Source organism: Etheostoma spectabile, chromosome 20 (genome assembly GCF_008692095.1).
Source record: "Etheostoma spectabile isolate EspeVRDwgs_2016 chromosome 20, UIUC_Espe_1.0, whole genome shotgun sequence".
Taxonomy (NCBI): Eukaryota; Metazoa; Chordata; class Actinopteri; order Perciformes; family Percidae; genus Etheostoma; species Etheostoma spectabile.
Genome location: NC_045752.1, coordinates 22,110,430 through 22,129,420, shown reverse-complemented (window position 1 = coordinate 22,129,420; position 18,991 = coordinate 22,110,430). Strand labels below are relative to the sequence as shown.

General features: G+C 39.3%; 1 protein-coding gene across 1 annotated transcript in view; it reads left to right on the top strand.

The window, feature by feature from the left end:
* Positions 1 to 6,419: 6,419 nt before the first annotated feature.
* The window catches only part of enpp6 (ectonucleotide pyrophosphatase/phosphodiesterase 6), a 35,457-nt gene continuing 22,885 nt past the window's right edge, over positions 6,420 to 18,991 (top strand). The window contains exon 1 of the mRNA XM_032499932.1: positions 6,420 to 6,741. Within this exon, the coding sequence (XP_032355823.1) occupies positions 6,468 to 6,741 (274 nt within the window). The 5' untranslated portion in view covers positions 6,420 to 6,467. The remainder of the gene's footprint in view (positions 6,742 to 18,991) is intronic.

The following is an 18,991-nucleotide window of genomic DNA, read 5'->3' as shown; positions in this document are numbered from 1 at the left end:
CTATATACCAACTGTATTATAGTTACCCTAGATTACAACAGTAATATAGGTAACCATATACGTTGTACTAGGGTAACCATAATACATTGGTAACAAGGTAACCTATATAAAGTTGTACATAGGGTAACCTATAAGACAGTTGTACATAATTAACCTATATAAACTTAGTTTACCCTATATTACCACTGTATATAGTTTACCCTATGTTACCACTATAAGGTACCCATTACCACTGTATTATAGGTTACCCTAGTACAACATTAGTAATAGTTACCCTATTTACCAACTGTATTATAGTAACCCTATATTACAACTGTATTATAGTTACCCTATATTACAACTGTATTATAGGTTACCCATATTACCAACATATTATAGTGTACCCTATATTACCACTGTATTATAGGTTACCCTATATTACCACTGTATTAGATAGTTACCTATATTACCAACTGTATTATAGGTTTCCCTATTTACAACTGTATATAGTTACCCTATTTTTACCAACTGTATTATAGGTTACCCTATATTTAACAACTTGTATTTAGGTTACCCTATATTACCAGTATTATGGTTACCCTATATACCACTGTATTATAGGTTACCCTATATTCACCACTGTATTATAGGTTACCCTATATTACCAACTGTATTATAGGTTACCCTATTTTACCAACTGTATTATAGGTTACCCTATATTACCAACTGTAGTATAGTTACCCATATTACACCTGTATATAGTTACCCTATGTTACCAACTTATATAGGTTACCCTATATTACCAACTGTATATAGGTTACCCTATATTACCACTGTATTATAGGGTACCCTATATACCAACGTATTATAGGTTACCCTATGTACCACAGTATTAGAGGTTACCCTATACCAACTGTTAATAATAGGTTACCCTATGTTACCAACTGTATTATAGGTTACCCTATATACCACTGATATAGGTTACCCGATTACCAACATATTATAGGTTACCCCTATGTTACCAACTGTATTATAGGTCCCTAGATTACAACGTATTATAGGTGTACCCTATATTACCAACTGTATTATAGGTTACCCTATATTCAACTGTAATTTAGGTTACCCTATTTACCACTGTATTATAGGTTACCCTATTACCAACTGTATTATAGTTACCCTATATTACCAACAGTATTATAGGTTACCCTATATACCAACTGTATTATAGGTTTACCGATATACCACTGTATTATAGGTTACCCTATATTACCAACTGTATTAATAGGTTCCCCTATATTACCAACTGTATTAGGTTGACCCTATATTACAACTGTATTATAGGTTACCCTATATTACCAACTGTTTATAGGTTACCCTATTACCAACTTAGTATATATAGTTCCCCTATTACAACTGTATTATAGTTACCCTATATTACCAACTGTATTATAGGTTACCCTATATTACCAACTGTATTATAGGTTACACCTATTTCCAACTGTAATTATAGTTACCTATATACCAACTATTAGGTTACCCTATATACCACTATATAGGTACCCTATATTACCAACTGTATTATAGTTACCCTATATTACAACTGTATTTAGGTTCACCCTATGTACAACGTATAGTTCCATTACCAACTGTATTATAGGTTACCCTATGTTACCAACTGTATTATGGTATTTCCCTTATTAACAACGTATATAGGTTACCCTATAACCAACTGTATTTAGGTAACCCTATTACCAACTGTATTATAGGTAACCCTATATTACAACGTATGATAGGTACCCTATATTACCAACAGTATTATAGGTACCCTATGTTCCAACTGTATTTAGGTTACCCTAATTACCAACTGTTTATAGATTAACCTATATTCCAACTGTATTATAGGTGACCCTATATTCCAACTGTATTATAGGTTACCCTATGTTACCAACTGTATTAAGGTTAACCCTATATTACCACTGTATTATAGGTTACCCTATATTCCCACTGTATATAGTTACCCTATATTACCAACAGTATTATAGGTTACCCATATTACCAACTGTATTATAGGTTACCCTATATACCAACATATTATAGTTACCCTATATTACCAACTGTTATAATAGGTTCCCTATATACCAACTGTATTATAGGTTACCCTATGTTACCACTGTATTATAGGTTACCCTAGATTACAACAGTATATAGGTTACCCTATGTTACCAACTGTAAATGTTACCCTATATTACAACTGTATTTGGTTACCCTATATTACCAACTGTATTATAGGGTACCCTATATTACCAACCTGTATTATGGTTCCCTATGTACCAACTGTATTATAGGTACCCTATATTACAACTGTATTATAGGTTACCCTATATTACACTGTATTAATATACCCTATATTACAACTGATTATAGGTACCCTATATTACCAACTGTATTATAGGTACCCTATATTACAATGTATGATAGGTACCCATATACCAACTGTATTATAGGTTTTACCATTATTACCACTGTATTATAGGTTACCCTATATTACCCAACTGATATAGGTTACCCTATATTACCAACATGTATTATAGGGTACCCTATTACCAACTGTATTATAGGTTACCCTATATTCCCACTGTATTAGGTTACCTATTTACACTGTATATGTACCTATATTCAACTGTATTTAGGTTACCCTATTACCAACTGTATTATAGGTTACCCTATATTACCAACTGTATTATAGGTTACCCTATATTACCATGTATATAGTTACCTATACGTATTATAGGTTACCCTATTACAACGATTAGTTACCCTATATTACAACGTATTATAGGTTACCCTATTTACCAACTTATATAGGTTACCCTTATACCAACGGTATTATGGTACCCTATATTACACTGTTTATAGGTTACCCTTATCCAACTGTATTATAGGTTACCCGATATTTACCAACTGTATTATAGGTTACCCTATATTACCAAACTGTATTATAGGTACCCTATATTCAACTGTATTATAGGTACCCTATATACAACTGTATTAGGTACCCATATTACAACTGTATTATAGGTTACCCTTTACCATATATTACCTATATACCTGTATTATGGTACCCTATATTACCAACTGTATTAGGTTACCCTATATTACAACTGTTTATATATTACCCTATATTACCAACGTATTATAGTTACCCTATATTACCTGATTATAGTTACCCTATATTACCAACTGTATATAGGTTACCTCAGTATTACACTGTATTTAGGTTACCCAGTATTTACCAACTGTATTATAGTACCCTATATTCCCAACTGTATTATGGATACCCTATATTACCAACTTATATATATGTTACCCTATATTACAACTGTATCCAACAACAATGCGCTCATTAAACCGGGCTGGTGATGTGCACGTGGATAGGCTCGATATTAAATAACTGTAATAAACTGTAATAAACTAGTGTTGCTACATATTTCTTCGGTCCAGGTTCATATCAGCCTATTTATTGATTGATTTTTTTTTCTTCTAACGTTACTCTGGTATAACGTTAGTGCAGCACAGTTTACCCGTTCTAAAAGCTTGGCTTTTATTTTTGTAGGCTATATTTACTATTACTTCCTGCCCACTGTCTTTCTTTTAATGTAGATCTTCAAACGGAGAAATGAAAATGGAATTTCAAAAACACAAAACGGACCGTTATTTGAATGGTTTACTCGTTTTCGTTTTTTGATTCAGAAACAAACACGGGAGAACGGTCTCTTTTACCGTTTCTTTGTTTTTGGTTCGAACGACAAACGAAAACTGTGGTTTTCTCCTTATTTCGTTTTGTGGTTCAAACAAAAAAACAAACGGTAAAAACGTACACGAACCCAACCTGCCCCATATACGACCACGTAAGTGGTCACACTTGTTAACCCTTGTGTTGTCTTTCCCTCAACATGAAAAAAACTTTTGTTGTCCCTATCTCAATGTTTTGTTGCTTTTCAAAAAAAAAGTATTCTGTTTTTTTTTGGGGGGGGGGGTTTCAACATTTTTCCCCAATGTCTTTGTCCCTATTGTTGACGTTTTGTCACTTTTTTGACATTTAGCCGTTTTTTCCAGAGTTTTTGTCGCTTACGTCCAGTGGGTTTTTTGTAGTTTTTGTCACTTTTGTTGTCACCAATATTTTTTACGTTTTTTCCCCAATGTTTTGTCACCTTGTTGACATTTTTGACCTTCCATATTTCTGACATAAAAAAACTTGGAAACAGGTCATATTTGACCCCAGAACAACATGAGGGTTAAAAAGTTGGATTGAACACAAATATTTCAATAGCATTATGCTACACACCTAATAAAAACTCTAAAAAACCCTTCCTTACTAAACTCTGCATAATATAGTAGTTTAATTGATAGATCTATTAAATCACAATATATTTGTTAATTTGCACTCTGATTTGTAAAAAAAAAAAAAACTACAAAAAATAAATGCTTTACATAGTTGTTTACACTTCAATACATTCAAAATATTGGTTTTAAAACATTATTGCAAATAAAAGAGTGAGTTGAAAATGGCTCCTTTTGTATTCTAATTATAGGTGGGGTTTAGTTGTAGCACCGCGTTACAACTAGCCCACTGTGTCGCGGCTACCTCAGGACTAGCTAGCACTTGCTAAGAGATGGCCACATCTTTTAAAATGGTACGATGTTTTAGCCAAGAGGACAATGATCAAGGCAATATAAGATTAGATACACTGACTTTCACACACTCTTTAGAAATCAAAAAAAATTTTGACCAAAAAAAATATTCATATGATGCCCAAACACAATTCATTCTCTCTCTCGGAGACAGTGGGAGTCAACAGTATTCCAAGTTGACGGGAATACGTCTAATGACAATGTAAATGTAATTCCCTGAAACACATCCGGTTCAACCCTGTGCAACCATCTAAAAAACCTGCATTACATTTAACCCCGCGTTACTTTGTGCCCCGCACTCCCCTACGTTACTTTCAAGCGTGGCGTTCTTTCGTCATTTGTTTGCTCGTCTGGCACAGAGGCCTACGGCAAAACAAAATCTGAGCTTCCGAGTTTACTTCCGTGATATGCGGCCCACTGAATGTACACAGTAGCCTTTGTTTCCCTGCTGGCCCCACTCGCAACTTCACGCTCGGCCAATCAACTTTAAATTATGAAGGCGTGACAGGTTTTTCAATCGTTTTTCTCGTAAAGTTTTACAAATATAAAATGGATTAAAAATGTATAACAGAAAGACTAAAAAGAATACATTTCCAAAGACCAATCTGACAGAACATCACCTCAGAGTGGGTAGATGCTAGATTGCACGCAATACACAGGCATGCTGTGCAGGCGCCAACACATGGCCTTCAACACCGTTCCTTCCATTACTGCAGTTTTTATTATTCACATTCATCCTTGGTTACCGATGTTGTTAATAATTTCTCCCCAATTTTGGATCACACTGCTTCTGGAACATGTCTGGTTGTGTAGTTTTTTATTTCAAAGCCTTTATTGATGATTTCCCACTGTCAGTCTTCAGGAAGCTCAAGTGTTGACACCTGGTTTAATAGAATGATCACACTGGTATGAACATATGATGTAGGTCTGTACATCAAAGGCCTAAAACAGTTGTGTTATTTTAAAGAAAATATATAAATATATCATATATATTATATTCTATACGTCCTTTCCTATTTTCATCATCAGTCAATCAGTTCTTGAACTCAGAGGGAACATAGCTGGTATAAAATATTTGAGTGGGCTTTAATATTGAAAATCCACATCAGAATGTCCTGATTCTGTTCCCTGGCCTGACATGCCTTACACTGACTGAAGTGAAGTTGAGATGATTAGTCATTTTAAAGTCAGATTGGTCTTTGGAAATATATTCTTTATAAGAAAGTTGAACTTATTACTCACATAATTGAAATGACCAAGTGTTGGTTTTCTAAGTCTGATTCCTTTCCCCCATATGAACGCAGTAGTTTTACCATTGATTTGATGTATACATTTAATTTTTTTTATGCATTTGTATCTAAGTATGTAGACTATGCATTTATGTATCTTATTTTGTCAAACCAAATGCTTGCTCTTGGGGGGAAATTGTTGGGTCTTTGTAAATTATAGTGTATCTGTAAAGTGTCCTGAGATAACGCCTGTTATGATTTGACACTATAAATAAAATTAAAAATGGAATTAAATTGAATTATTTATAAGTTGACTGACTGTTAGGCCTACTGTTAAACTCTCGACTGTTAAAGGAATTTGAAATTGCTAATCATGTTCAACGGTGCTTTTATTTTGAAGTCAGTTCTTACAGACTCTTACCGTAATGCCTAGGATATACACGAACCGCAAAACAAGCGGGGGGGGCTGGCTTCCCACCGTGCTTTTGTAGGTTGGCTACGAACTGCGTAGGACTCGGACGTAATTGCCACACAGCTGACGGACCGTTTCCAGAAGCCCAGCTCAGCATGTCCCTCATGTCCCTCATGTCCCCGACACACAAAGCCGCGCTCTCCCTGCGCCTCCTCCCGCGGCTGCTACTGCTGTTCGGAGCGGGGCAGCAGTGTCTCGCAGCCCGGCCGCTGCTCGTGTTTCTGATCGATGGGTTCCGCTATGACTACATGGATGACCTGCACGCTCTACCCGGATTTCGCGAGCTCGTGAGCAACGGGGTGAAGGTGGACTACATGACACCAGACTTCCCGAGTTTGTCATACCCTAATTACTACTCATTGATGACAGGTAGGCTGGCTCAATTTAATTTAAAGAAGTTTTATTAGCATGACATTAGCAACAGTGAAAAGTCATGTTTTTAAGATGCGAACATTCAGACATGTTAACATGTCAATTACACAATCGTGGAAAAGCAACAACCATGTCAACAATATTTAATAACACATCCTATAACTCATGCATATAAACAACAATATGAAAATATTAATAAATCAATAGGCTAATAATAAACAAAGTAGCCTATATATGTGCACACTCGCGCTCGCTTTCTGTCTGTGCGTGTGTGTGAGTCATTGTGTGGAAATATATGATGTGCTTTTAAACGGTTTGGTGTGTGTGTGTGTGTGTGTGGGGGGGGGTGGTATGTGTGCGTGTGCGCGTGTCAAAATGTCATATCATGTGCTTTGTAACGGTGTGTGTGTGTGTATGGGGGGGGGGGGCGTGTGTCAATATGTGGATGTCATAATGTAAATTGTTACAAAGCAATCATGTGCTGTGTGTGTGTGTGTGTGTGTGTGTGTGTGTGTGTGTGTGTGTGTGTGTGTGTGTGTGTGTGTGTGTGTGTTTTTGTGTGTGTGTGTGTGTTTGTGTGGCGTTTAGTTTTGGTGTTGTGGTCCAGTTCAGAATGTTTCAATTCAGACTGGCTGCAGTTTGGTGCATTCTGGGTGGAAGTAGGTTATATCCCTGTCTCAACTCCACCTTTCTTGCACAACTCGCAGGTTTTGACCCACGGAGAGAACACACACTTTTGATAACCAGTATGATGGTGAATGTAAACTCCCATGCTATAAACAACTGCACCGAAACATAGACATATCAATGCAACCCCCCCCCCCATGCATGAAAAATCAATCATTAATCAGAGCGAGTCGCTCCATAATAACATAATGACATTTACTGTACTGCCCCATCCCTCCTGCAGCTCTGGTCTCCTTCTCTGTTGCTTCTGCTAATCCACATTCAGACCTACAGCAGCAGGCTTGTTGTTGTGTGTCGGTCCTCCATGTCTATCTCTTCATCCTCCTCTTGCTCGGAGAATGGCCATCAGCTGTGTGCTTGGCCATCAGGTGGTATTTCAGACTGCGATGATAGCTCAGTTCACAACGACAAAACACACAGATCACTTTGGTCTGGTCAATGGAACTTTTGGCGACTTTTAAAAAGTAAACTTTCCATTTCAGAAACTTATTGCCATCTATTTTGGCGTCTCGCGCTCGCCATCCACTTAAAACATAACGTTACTACACTGGCGTGCCTGTTGATTTGTTTCCAGTCTAGCTAGATCCGGTGGGTGTTTTAGTTTTTCTAACGTTACTAGTTCTTGCAATAGCATGTGTAAAAGAACGTTAATCTCGCGATAAAAAAATTGACGGCGTTAAGATGGGTTTGCATTGCATTTTTTGAACATCTGATCTGAATAAGTAATTTTGCTACAAAACAATGCAGACTGATGTAAAAGTTTGTGGCTGTAGACTGTAGACGGTAACCATGACTGTGATATCAAGAGACTCATATGTGGTATACATACTGATCACATTACTGTACTGACATTTTTATGGGATTTGGAGAGGTTTGGCCATCAGTTGACCAAAAAATATGATCATTGATGCTTAAAAAGGGGCAGAGAGAAATTATATGGGCCACCCTTTACAATTAAGGGGCCGCATGGCTGTGACAATCATGCAGCTCTCTGATTGGTCGACCTGCCCAAACGGCCCACGAGGTCCCACGGCCCCTCTGGCATCTGCCCAAATTCCAGATTACCAGTCCGTCACTGGGGACAGCACACTACTCTGCATGCTGTTAAGCCCCCTTGTTGGGCATCCCAAGTTCTTGAAGCCCTCATTGTTCAACCTGTGAGTGTGTCCTCGGCTGACAAATATCAAAGAAGTACCCATAACCAGCTCTGAGATGATATTTAGGAGTGGTTGGTTTAAAGGTTACTCGGAGTAAGAGTATAGAATACTTATATCGAAAACCAGAGAATGCAATGGTTTAGGCTTTAAACACACCGTTATGTAACAGTAAGGCACAAAAACTACGTATATACTAAATGTAAATATTGGTTCTTATTGCTGCGGGAACAAACGACTTATGGGAGCGTCATTGTAGTGTGTGCACCATTCCTCTCTCCATTTAAGAAAGTTATTCAAAGAATTTTGCTCCGTTAAAGTATGCGCATTTGACGACCAAACTAATTTTCCTAGCTAGCTACGAAACACATATTATATTATATCTCAGCCAAATTAAATGTTATCAGCAAAGGATTTGGGATTATTATTCATGGTCCCACTCAGATGCTTTGACCCAAATTTGGCCAAGATTGGCCGTTAGGGGGCACTATAATCAACGTTTATGAGTTTTGGCCGATAACTCAATTAATTGAAATGGGAAATTTGCGATTGCAATATCTCCGCCGAAGTAAACGCCACTGACATGAAACTTGTGATCCTTGTTGGGTATGCCGCTCCGAGGCTCTGTAGCGAATGTGTCAAAGATTGATCATTAGGGGGCGCTGTAGTCAACGTAGACCAATTTTGGCCCTTCTACTCTATCAGTGTTAATGGGATATTTGCAACAGCAACGGATTCCAGACCTTGTGGCTCACACCTCTTGATATTTCCTGACGTTTGCCTCTCCACCATAACTTTAGGTTCTGCTTTTGCATGCTCCCCCAGTCATCTGGGGACTGGAGTTGGGAGGCTTGGACCCCGGTTATAACTGCTTGCAGTTCTAGTTCATTTTTGTGGCTTTTATGGCCTTTAATTGATTGGATAGCTTATAGACAGAAAAGGGGAGATAGAGGGGGGGTGACATGCAGTGAAGGGCCTCCGGTTGGATTTGAACTAGTCTTGCATTGCTAGATCTTCCTCCACAGCTCTGCGGAGGAGGGTCTGGCTAGTCCACATAGCATTCTGGGATGGGAGAGAAACATGCTCTGGTTCAATGGCATTTCTTTAAACCAATCACAATTGTCATGGGTAGTGCTGAGCGCCGGTTGGAGCCACGGTGCCTCTGCAAAGTAGCCTCAAGAAGGAACTGGTTTCAGTGGAACACGTGTACGTTTAATAGTTGGTATAGTCGTGCAACAGAAAACTCCAATTGGACAAATTTACCCTGCAGAGATTTGAGGAGCAGGTAACCATAGTCCTCAGAAATCCACCGGGATTTAAAATTCCAACACAAAGAAAGCGGAAGGTGACGGACATCTGGTCGAATGAGGGACATCCGGCCGAATATCCAGCGCCCCCTGAACAATCCCAGATGTGAAACGTCGATATAGACTAGATTCAAAACCGTGCCACTGCAAAGGACTCAGCCTACATGGTGCACACACTCGACTGAGAAAGCTAGAGGCCGCCCAGGCAGGAAGTACAGTTTAACCACCATGTGTTATTGTGTCGTGCCTTCTCTCTGAAGTTCCTGTCTTCCTGAAGGAGTATTTAAACTCATGCTGGCGTTCAATGGACGCAAAGATATTGCTGGCGCCTTAAACACAAGATGCATAACCCAAATTCACCAACAATGTGTTTTGTGTTAACTTCCTCCATGACCTTGGCAGGACAAGGCAGCACAGTGATATCACTGAACTGTTACGTATCTATGGAGACGGAGTTGAACTACTCCTACTCCTACTACTACTACTCCTCTGTCTGAGGCAGGTTATGAGGTTGTGTTGGACACTGACCTGAATGAGACCTGGGGTTAAATTTCTTGCTCAGGGACACATTGGTTGTATCGCAGTAGTAAACTCAGGAGCAGCACAACTCATATTTTTTATTTTTTTATTTGATTTATGAACATTTCTGTAAATGCGCCAGTGTTAGCCAATTGGCTAGTTTTCAACTGTAGTCCTACCTAGGATGCATGTCTTTTATGGTGGGAAGAAACCGGATCACCCGGAGGAAACCCACGCAAACACAGGGAGAACATACGAACTCCACACAGAAAGGCCCGGATTCGAACCAAGCACCTTCTTGCTGTGAGGCAGAAGTGCTAAACACTTAGCCCCCGTGCTGCCCACATATGTGAAGAAGGTTCCGGAAACTTTGATGACTTACACAGAAATATTTAATGAAATCTCGAATCAAGGAGAATTTAAAAAAACAGTACAATTGAGTTATCGAGTAGTGCTGTCCCAACACCTGGAGTTCCTGCCTTCCTGTAGGTGTGTTAAAAATCATGCGGAAGGTGTTAAAGCTCAGATAGAAAATATTTACAGTATTCAGTACAAAGATGAACGCAATATGTTATCAGACATTAAGGAAACATGGAAACACTTGAAATACTATCTTCCCTGACAAGAATGATAAAGCCAGTATTTGCTAAAGCAGCAACCAAACACACAAAATTGTAGCGGCTTAGAGCCCTAAAGGACGCAAATTTGGCTAATTTCCTCCTAAACAGGTAAGCGTTGAGCTTCATTAATTTATATCACGGCTAACGTAGTAGGGATGGGCATTTTCAGTCAATTCAACATTCATGTGTTTGCATTTAATTATAAAGAGAACTCAAGTTGTGTGTTCGAAAGATCGTGACTTCTAAAAACTATTTTTCTGGCACGTTACGTTCTGCAAGTAAACTCTTATTTTAGCTTTTGTTCTGTAGGGAAATGCAAAAAAGTTCAAACTGTACGAAAGTATTAAGGGGAAATTCACATTTGTTGAACGGTTTTTAGGTTCCGTAAATGCAATATCTTTCCAGAAGTTAATGAGTATTCATTTTAAAAATAATGGTGATTTCAATATTGACCAAAATAAATGTGATTAGGATTTTTTTTTTATCTGAACACCACAGCTGTTGTGTTATAGCATGCCGTCAACCCAGACGTAGTCTACAGGGACCGTCCCCAGAACCAGTTCAGCATGTTTTGCTGTCTCTGGGCTTTGAATGTTTGTACAGATGGTCCACTAGTTGCTTGGAGATTGTTTTTCATTTTGTTATATTTTAAGCTGGGCTGTATAATGAGTTATGAGCGTTAATGAGTAACTACACAAGATACAGATTACTGCGGGATTGTTTGCTTTTGTGTATGTGCCAAGTCTGTGAGATGGCTATAATAAAGTCTTTGTCTTTGTGATATCAGTTTGAGATTGTGTGGTGAAGGTCTGCTAAATCATAGCTCTACAATGAAAATAATAAAGAAATCTGAAATGTAAGCCAAGACACATCATTCTTTGACTTCATCTACAGTAGGAGCTATCTAAATTACTACAGTAGGAGCTATCTCAAATTGGGAGATTGTCTTTCATCTTGTTATATTTTAAGTTGGGCTGTATAATGAGTTATGAGTGTTAATGAGTAACTACACAAGATATAGACTACTTGTTTGTTTTTCTGTATAAGCCAAGTTGAAAGATAAGTGTGTTGCATGTTTTTTTATTCACTGCTGAGGTTTACTCTGAGTGCTTTACAAAACAGTATATATTTGTGTGTGCTAGACAATGGATAAGAGACGTGTGTAAGGGTTGAGGTCTAGAGAGAGAGAGAGAGAGAGAGAGAGAAAGCGAGAGAGTGATGAATCCTTACCGTAACCATAACACCAGATACTCACTGGTTTTTCTGTCATAAAGAGATTATGCTGAAGCTCATTGTAAAATACTGATACAGAATGTTAGGGTATGGTATTGTTCAGCTTTTTTCCAATACGGGTGCTAAAACATAACTTTGAAAGCGGTGCCGGTGCCTAAACGCTGCCTAAACCATTTCTGTTGTTTATTGCTAAGGTCGTATGGTCAAATTTAATTTTATACAAATTGTAAAAACAATAACTGATTTCACCAGTCAATAGTTGTGTAGCAACCTGAAGTAGAACCACTAGATGACAGAAAGGTACTTGGGGTGCACTTGAATGCACCATGACTTTATGAAAAGCTCATGAAGGCATCGAGTGGGAGATATTTGTAGTCCGTTCAGCTCATAGAACCCAGAAAGCTAACGTTATCCATGGTCCATGGGCTTGGGCGTGTGTATTCCCTGGCCACATTACTCAAGCTAGCGGGGGGGGGGGCTGTAATGTTCTGACTGAATTGTGTTTTTTGTTACTTTACACACACTTTGTTTTTTCCTATCTTATGGGTTGCTAAGAAGATTTCCTTCCATCCTGTGAGTTCACATTTCCACATACTTTCCTTAACTCTCTGGGTTTACGAGCTCAGCAGGATTACAAGGCGTTTGTCATGTATTTATATTAATAACTTTACGAGTTTTTATCACACAAGCGTGACAGAAACCTTATAATTCATAAGGAGTTACACTCTCTTTGACATTTCTCTTGTTAAGCTTCAATATTAAATCAACACAAAGACAGATTAGTTAAGTACCTAATGAGGGCCCAAACATTCTTGTCTTTATTTATATATTATATATTACTGCTAGCAACAAAACAACAAACAAATCTACTATATTTTGTGTCTCAAATCACGCACTTCTCTACATTTGGTATTTTGTGTTGAGTGTGTTCAAACTGACGAGATATGGCCACATGCAGTACACCACGAGTACCAGGATTCTGCTCTCGAGCCGGTTAAAATTTTGAGCGTAGATCGCTAAACACAACTCGCACCATCATTACAGACTATGACTCGCACCGAACTGCCGCCATCTTTATCACGGAGCGGAAGCTACGTGACCACCAACATATTTCAAACCTGTGAAAGTGGCTGGCGAGGAAGCTGTAGCGGTTACTATTGAAACGGCTGAAGACAAACTATGCACATGTAATAAATACATGCGTTTTTTTCCACTATACTGCCATCAGTTAGTGAGAAAACAAGCCGGGCGACAGCGGGGGGCTGTAATGCTCCACCCAGCTGCAATTTTCCGTTCAGTGCATAACTGCTTGATTTGAGACAACACTACTCGAAATGTAAATGCACTGCACAGGTGTGCACAGTGTACAACCTGTAAGTGTTCGCGGAAGATAGATAGATAGATAGATAGATATTTATTGATCCCAAAAAAATGGGAAATTACAGTGTTACAGCAGCACACAAAATATACATACATACTCAACATGAAATAATAATAATTATAATAACAAATATAAGAATAAAATATAAGAATGTAAGAAAAATATTTAAGTATATACAAGTGGGAAAAACAAAACAAAAATGTCAGCTTTTGTAAATATAAGTATGCTAAAAAAATGTAAATGACCAGTCATGCCGTTGCCCTTTTGTAGTATTGTGGTGTCTCAGAGTCTCCATCTACCCCCGATGACGTGTTGAAGAGTTTTATTGCCTGTGGTAGGAATGATTTCCGGTAGCGGTCCGTGCGGCATTTAAACTGTCGAGCCCTTTGAGAAGCTGCTCCTCTGGTGGACCAGTGTGGGGTGGAGAGGGTGGTCAGGGTTACCATGATAATAACAGTTTGTCAGGGACCTCCTCCCACCACAGCTTCAAAAGTTTCCTGTTTGCAGCCGATCACGGAGCCAGCCTTCCTGATCACTTTGTTCAGTCTGTTTGTGTCGCTGGCTCCGATGCTCTGCCCCAGCAGATGACGGAGAGAACGAGCGCTGGCCACAACAGACGGTAGAAGACTCCAACATCCTGCTGCACACGTTGAAATCTCAGCTTCCTCAGGAAGTAGAGTCTGCTCATCCCCTTCTTGTAAACAGCAGTGCTGTTGACCTTCCAGTTCAGCCTGCTGTCGATGTTGACACCAGTATCTGTAATCCTCCACCATGTTCACGTCACTTCCCAGAATGCAAAGGGGCGGTGGAGCCGTTCCCTTCCTCCTGAATCGATCACCACTCTCTGGTCTTATCCACTTCAGCAGCAGGCAGTTCTTACCAGACCACTCCACAAAGTCACCCACCAGTGCCCTGTACTCCCCTCCTGTCCATCCCTTATACACCCAACAACTGCAGAGTCATCAGAAAACTTCTGTAGGTAACATGACTCTGAGTTGTACTGGAAGTCTGAGGTGTATAAGGTGAACAGAAAAGGAGACAGCACAGTCCCCTGTGGGGCCCCCGTCCCACTCACCGAATCCGAATCCGAATTGAGATACACTTCAGGTCTGCAAATAGCCACAGCCATGCACTCTGAGTGTGTCACTGACAAGATTTCTCCATCCTACTTAGCCTTTGTATATTTGAGACTTACTGTTTGTGTTGGTAGATTGTTGTTAATTGTTTTTATGTTTTTTTTTTATTTTAAAGTGTGGCCACTATAAAATACATTGGAAAAGAAGTGAGGCATTAATTACTTGAATTCCACATTAAACAGCACAATCAATGACTGGGATTTGCCCTCTTGCAGCTGAAAGGAGCCAAATGCCTAAGACTCAAAAACATGGTCCGGCCTGGCGTGTACCAAAACAAAATAACGTTTGAACTTTCTGTCAGTCTGTTTCTTATTGTGGGAACATTGTAGAATGTGTTGTCTACGGCTGCTTTATTCTGTATGAAAACCTCCTTTATCCATTGAATCCCTGCAGCCCTCTGGGTTCAGCAGGTCAGATATTTGATTCGATAAAGCCTAGAAACAATGCCATTATGCATCGACTGGGTTTACTTTGATTAAATCCAGGTTTTGACAGTAACAGTGTCCCGGTAGGCCTTGGCCTTGAGTTGGCCTTGAGTCAATTGGCAACTATTTTGTGGCCTCTGGTTGCCCTCTTTCGCAACCACCTGTTCAATATTTGTGTTTTTTGTTAGTATATAAAAACTAATCTAAACTTACAAAACTGGAAAATGCTATTTCAAAAATTTTAATATTTCTCCGTAAAGTTTAAAAACTAGCTATGTCTGTGCGCAAATCAACATTTCAGCTGTTGTGCGACCGCTTCCCACACACGTGCGTTTGCCGTGAAAAGATACAGGCAACGCAATTTTCTGATTACGCTAACGCCGCTTGTTAAGATGCCCGATACCGGATAGTATAGCAACGTGGATTTTGGATATCTGATTTCAGCATTTAAATGTCTGCTCTGGTTTCTGATGCTCCAAAACAGACGCTGCTAACGTCTGTTAGCCTCTAACTTGCTCTTGGTCGGAATTGTTGGGTTTCTGTAAATAGCTTCACAGAGTACGGTCTAGGCCTGCTCTTTTATGAAAAGCGCAATGAGATAACTGTTGTTGTGATTTGGCGCTATATAAATAAAATTGAATTGAATCAAAGCATGTCACGCTGGTAAACACTAATAACACATTTGGCTTGGCAGCAGGTAACGTTAGCCTACCGTTAGCTACGGTAGTAGCTGGATTAACCATAGTTAAAAGGCTGACAGCTAAACGGTGTAAAAGTGAGACTTTATTTCACTGGAGAGGATGTCAACAGCGGGACGGATGGCCGTCTGCAGCTAACACAAACTACCACTATGGTCACTGAAAAACAAAACAGATGGGACTAAATGTTCCTTGGACTTTTTTTAATTTAATTTAAAATTTAGCGTTTGTTAAGTCGTTGTTTTTATGCAATGATTGGCTCAGCTGTTTCAGGGCGCTGAGACCAGTGATGTACTAGACTAACCGTCTACTGGGGTTCGGCCAAATACCGATTGTACCCGTTAAGATTCTGCAGAATCTTAAAACAAATACAGAATCCCACTCCTATCTTCAGTCCTTTTAATACAGTTACACATTAACACATAAACACATTAATGAAGTAAATGTCCACAGCAATGCATTTGATCTTTGTATTTTATTTTAACTGTAAAAAACACAAGTTTATGTCCTTCCTTTGACGTTCCTGAAGTTGCTGCATTTTGGCTGCTGTCAGCAGATTTACAACAAGAAAGTCTGCAGGGCACGGGTTGTTGTTGAAAATGCTTTCGGTAGACTGGAGGGAAGGCCTCTGTGGCAGCAGGGCCTGTGGTGGCGCTGTCACACGGTGCACAGGAAGAAGGCAGGGATGCGCAGGTTGGATGTACTACTTGAATAACTAAATAATAAAAACAATGTTTAATATATTGCCTTGTTTTTTTAAGTTATAACAGTGTGTGCAATTGGAAATGACATGCAAAAGCCCTTGTAATATGAGACCACGATAAAAGAAACATTCATTAATTAGTTAAAAAGGGGTTTATTGAACAAATGTGCAAACATGCAAATAGCGCAACAAAGTTAGGATCCTAAAGGCCAACATACACACACAGTGTCCAAACATCAAACTATATACACTACCGGTCAAAAGTTTGGGGTCACTTACAAATTTCCATTCCCCTCCATTATAGACAGAATACCAGCTGATCTGATTGGGGTGGCAGATCTTTAATGTAATATCTGCATTGACCATTATCCACAACCATTCTTTCAACGTTCCAAAGGCACATTTTGTTTACTAATCTGATATCATTTTAAAAAAACTAACTAGAAAAACATTGGAGAACCCTTTTGCAATTATGTCAGCACATAATGTAATCTGAAAACTGCTGCCCTGGTTAAAGAAACAATGCAACTGATCTCAGCTGGTATTCTGTCTATAATGGAGTGCAATGGAAATTTCTAAGTGACCCCAAACTTTTGACCGGTAGTGTACATCATTTACTTAAGTTTGTAGATGGCAAAATACACACACGTGGTTTCAAAACCAACTATATACATTAGCGGTGAGCTGTCTAGTCCAGGGGTGGAGGAACAGAGTTCAGCTGTGCAGCGCCTGCACAAGCTGGCTCAGAGGAAGGCCTGATTGAAGGCAGCAGTTGCTGCTATCTCCTCCCTTCTCACGGCTGTTCACTGTGCATGTTAATGCAAATATCTTGGATGCTTCATGTGCCTTGTTTTTTTTGATTGCCCGCGCTGGAGTTGCCGCTGCGTCCACGGGACTCACTGAACCTTCTTTGTTTGTTGAAAAAGAATCTTGAATAGAAAGATCAGAGACATGTTAACCCTCGTTGCATTTCTGTAATTCCAGCCTGTATTAAAAAGGTTTTCATCTCAAGCTCATGGCGAAATAACGTTAGCACTAGCAGCTAGTTAGAGCTAGCAGTGATAGCATTAGCTTATCGTGATCTGATAATGTTGTTTTTACCCAAGTTTTTGAGTAGCCTAAAATATCGTGGTTGTTAGAAGTTAGCTTTACATTAGCTAGCTAACTTTAACACAACTTTCAAGCAAAGAGTGTTCCCACAGTCGTTAAAGTTGAAAACACGTACCATCCTCCATCATGGAGTCCGGACCACTGTGGTCGTTGATGGCGCGATAGTCACTTTTCAGCTTTGTGAGCTTTTGCCTACACTGCTGGAAAGTGCGGTTGTAGCCGAAGTTCAGAGACCGTGTTGCCCTATCCAGCTCTCACTGGATCCGCTTATCAGCAACCAGATACAAATAGTCTGTACCTCCTCAGTTTACCACACCGTGGTTTTGCGGGTTGCCATAACCAAAATATCCATAAGGTTGGGCAGAAACCAAACCCCTTCAAAAAGCCCAATATTCAGGCGAATTCAAAGCCGAATCCTGGATTGGTTGCATCCCTGGCTGTGTAATGCTGAATATTCCACTTCACCCAGGCGTTTAGGCGCCGAGTGCCTGCGCCGTGAGCCTCTTCTCTTCACAACTTGTAAACTCAGAATTTTTTTCTGACAATGCAGTGGCGATTTAAGAACATTTCAAAGGGAGGGGCCCGGCTGGGGCCTCATGCAATTTTTAGGGGTACCAAATATCTTAAGTGGTGTTACATACCACCAACATCCATAGGTTTGGTTCTATAAAAGACTAACAATACAGAACAATAAACACAAGAATACTCATTCACTACATTTTATTTATCACTGCACATAAATAAATATATATCCCCTTCTTAAAAGCTGGGGTTAAAATTGTATGTAAATATTTGCCAAAGTTTGGGGGGTTGGTTGAGGATTAAAATTAAGGGGCACTGGCCTCCCTTGCCCTCCCCCAGACCGCCAATGGGACAATGTCATGTGGTGCTCTGATCAATTACCAAAATGCGAACGGGGTAATAAGGTAATCTAACCCTGATGAGCTAAGGAAGTTTGCAATTTTCTAAAAAATAACAAATTATGAAAATATTTCTCCTGGGATGTATGTTCCAAAATGCACCACAGAGCGCCACAGGAAGTCATTCCTGCCTGTGGCCATCAAACTTTATAACTCCTCCCTGGACAATAGTATCTCTATTATCTGTTTTGTGCAATAACACTGGCCTGACGTGTGCAATTCTCAACTACTCCAATTATTATTATTATGATTTTACATTTCACCATTGCAATTCCTTAATTATGTAAATAATGTATAATAACATTCCTTTATGTAAATACCATACATAGCCACACTCCTTATATTTCTTTATTT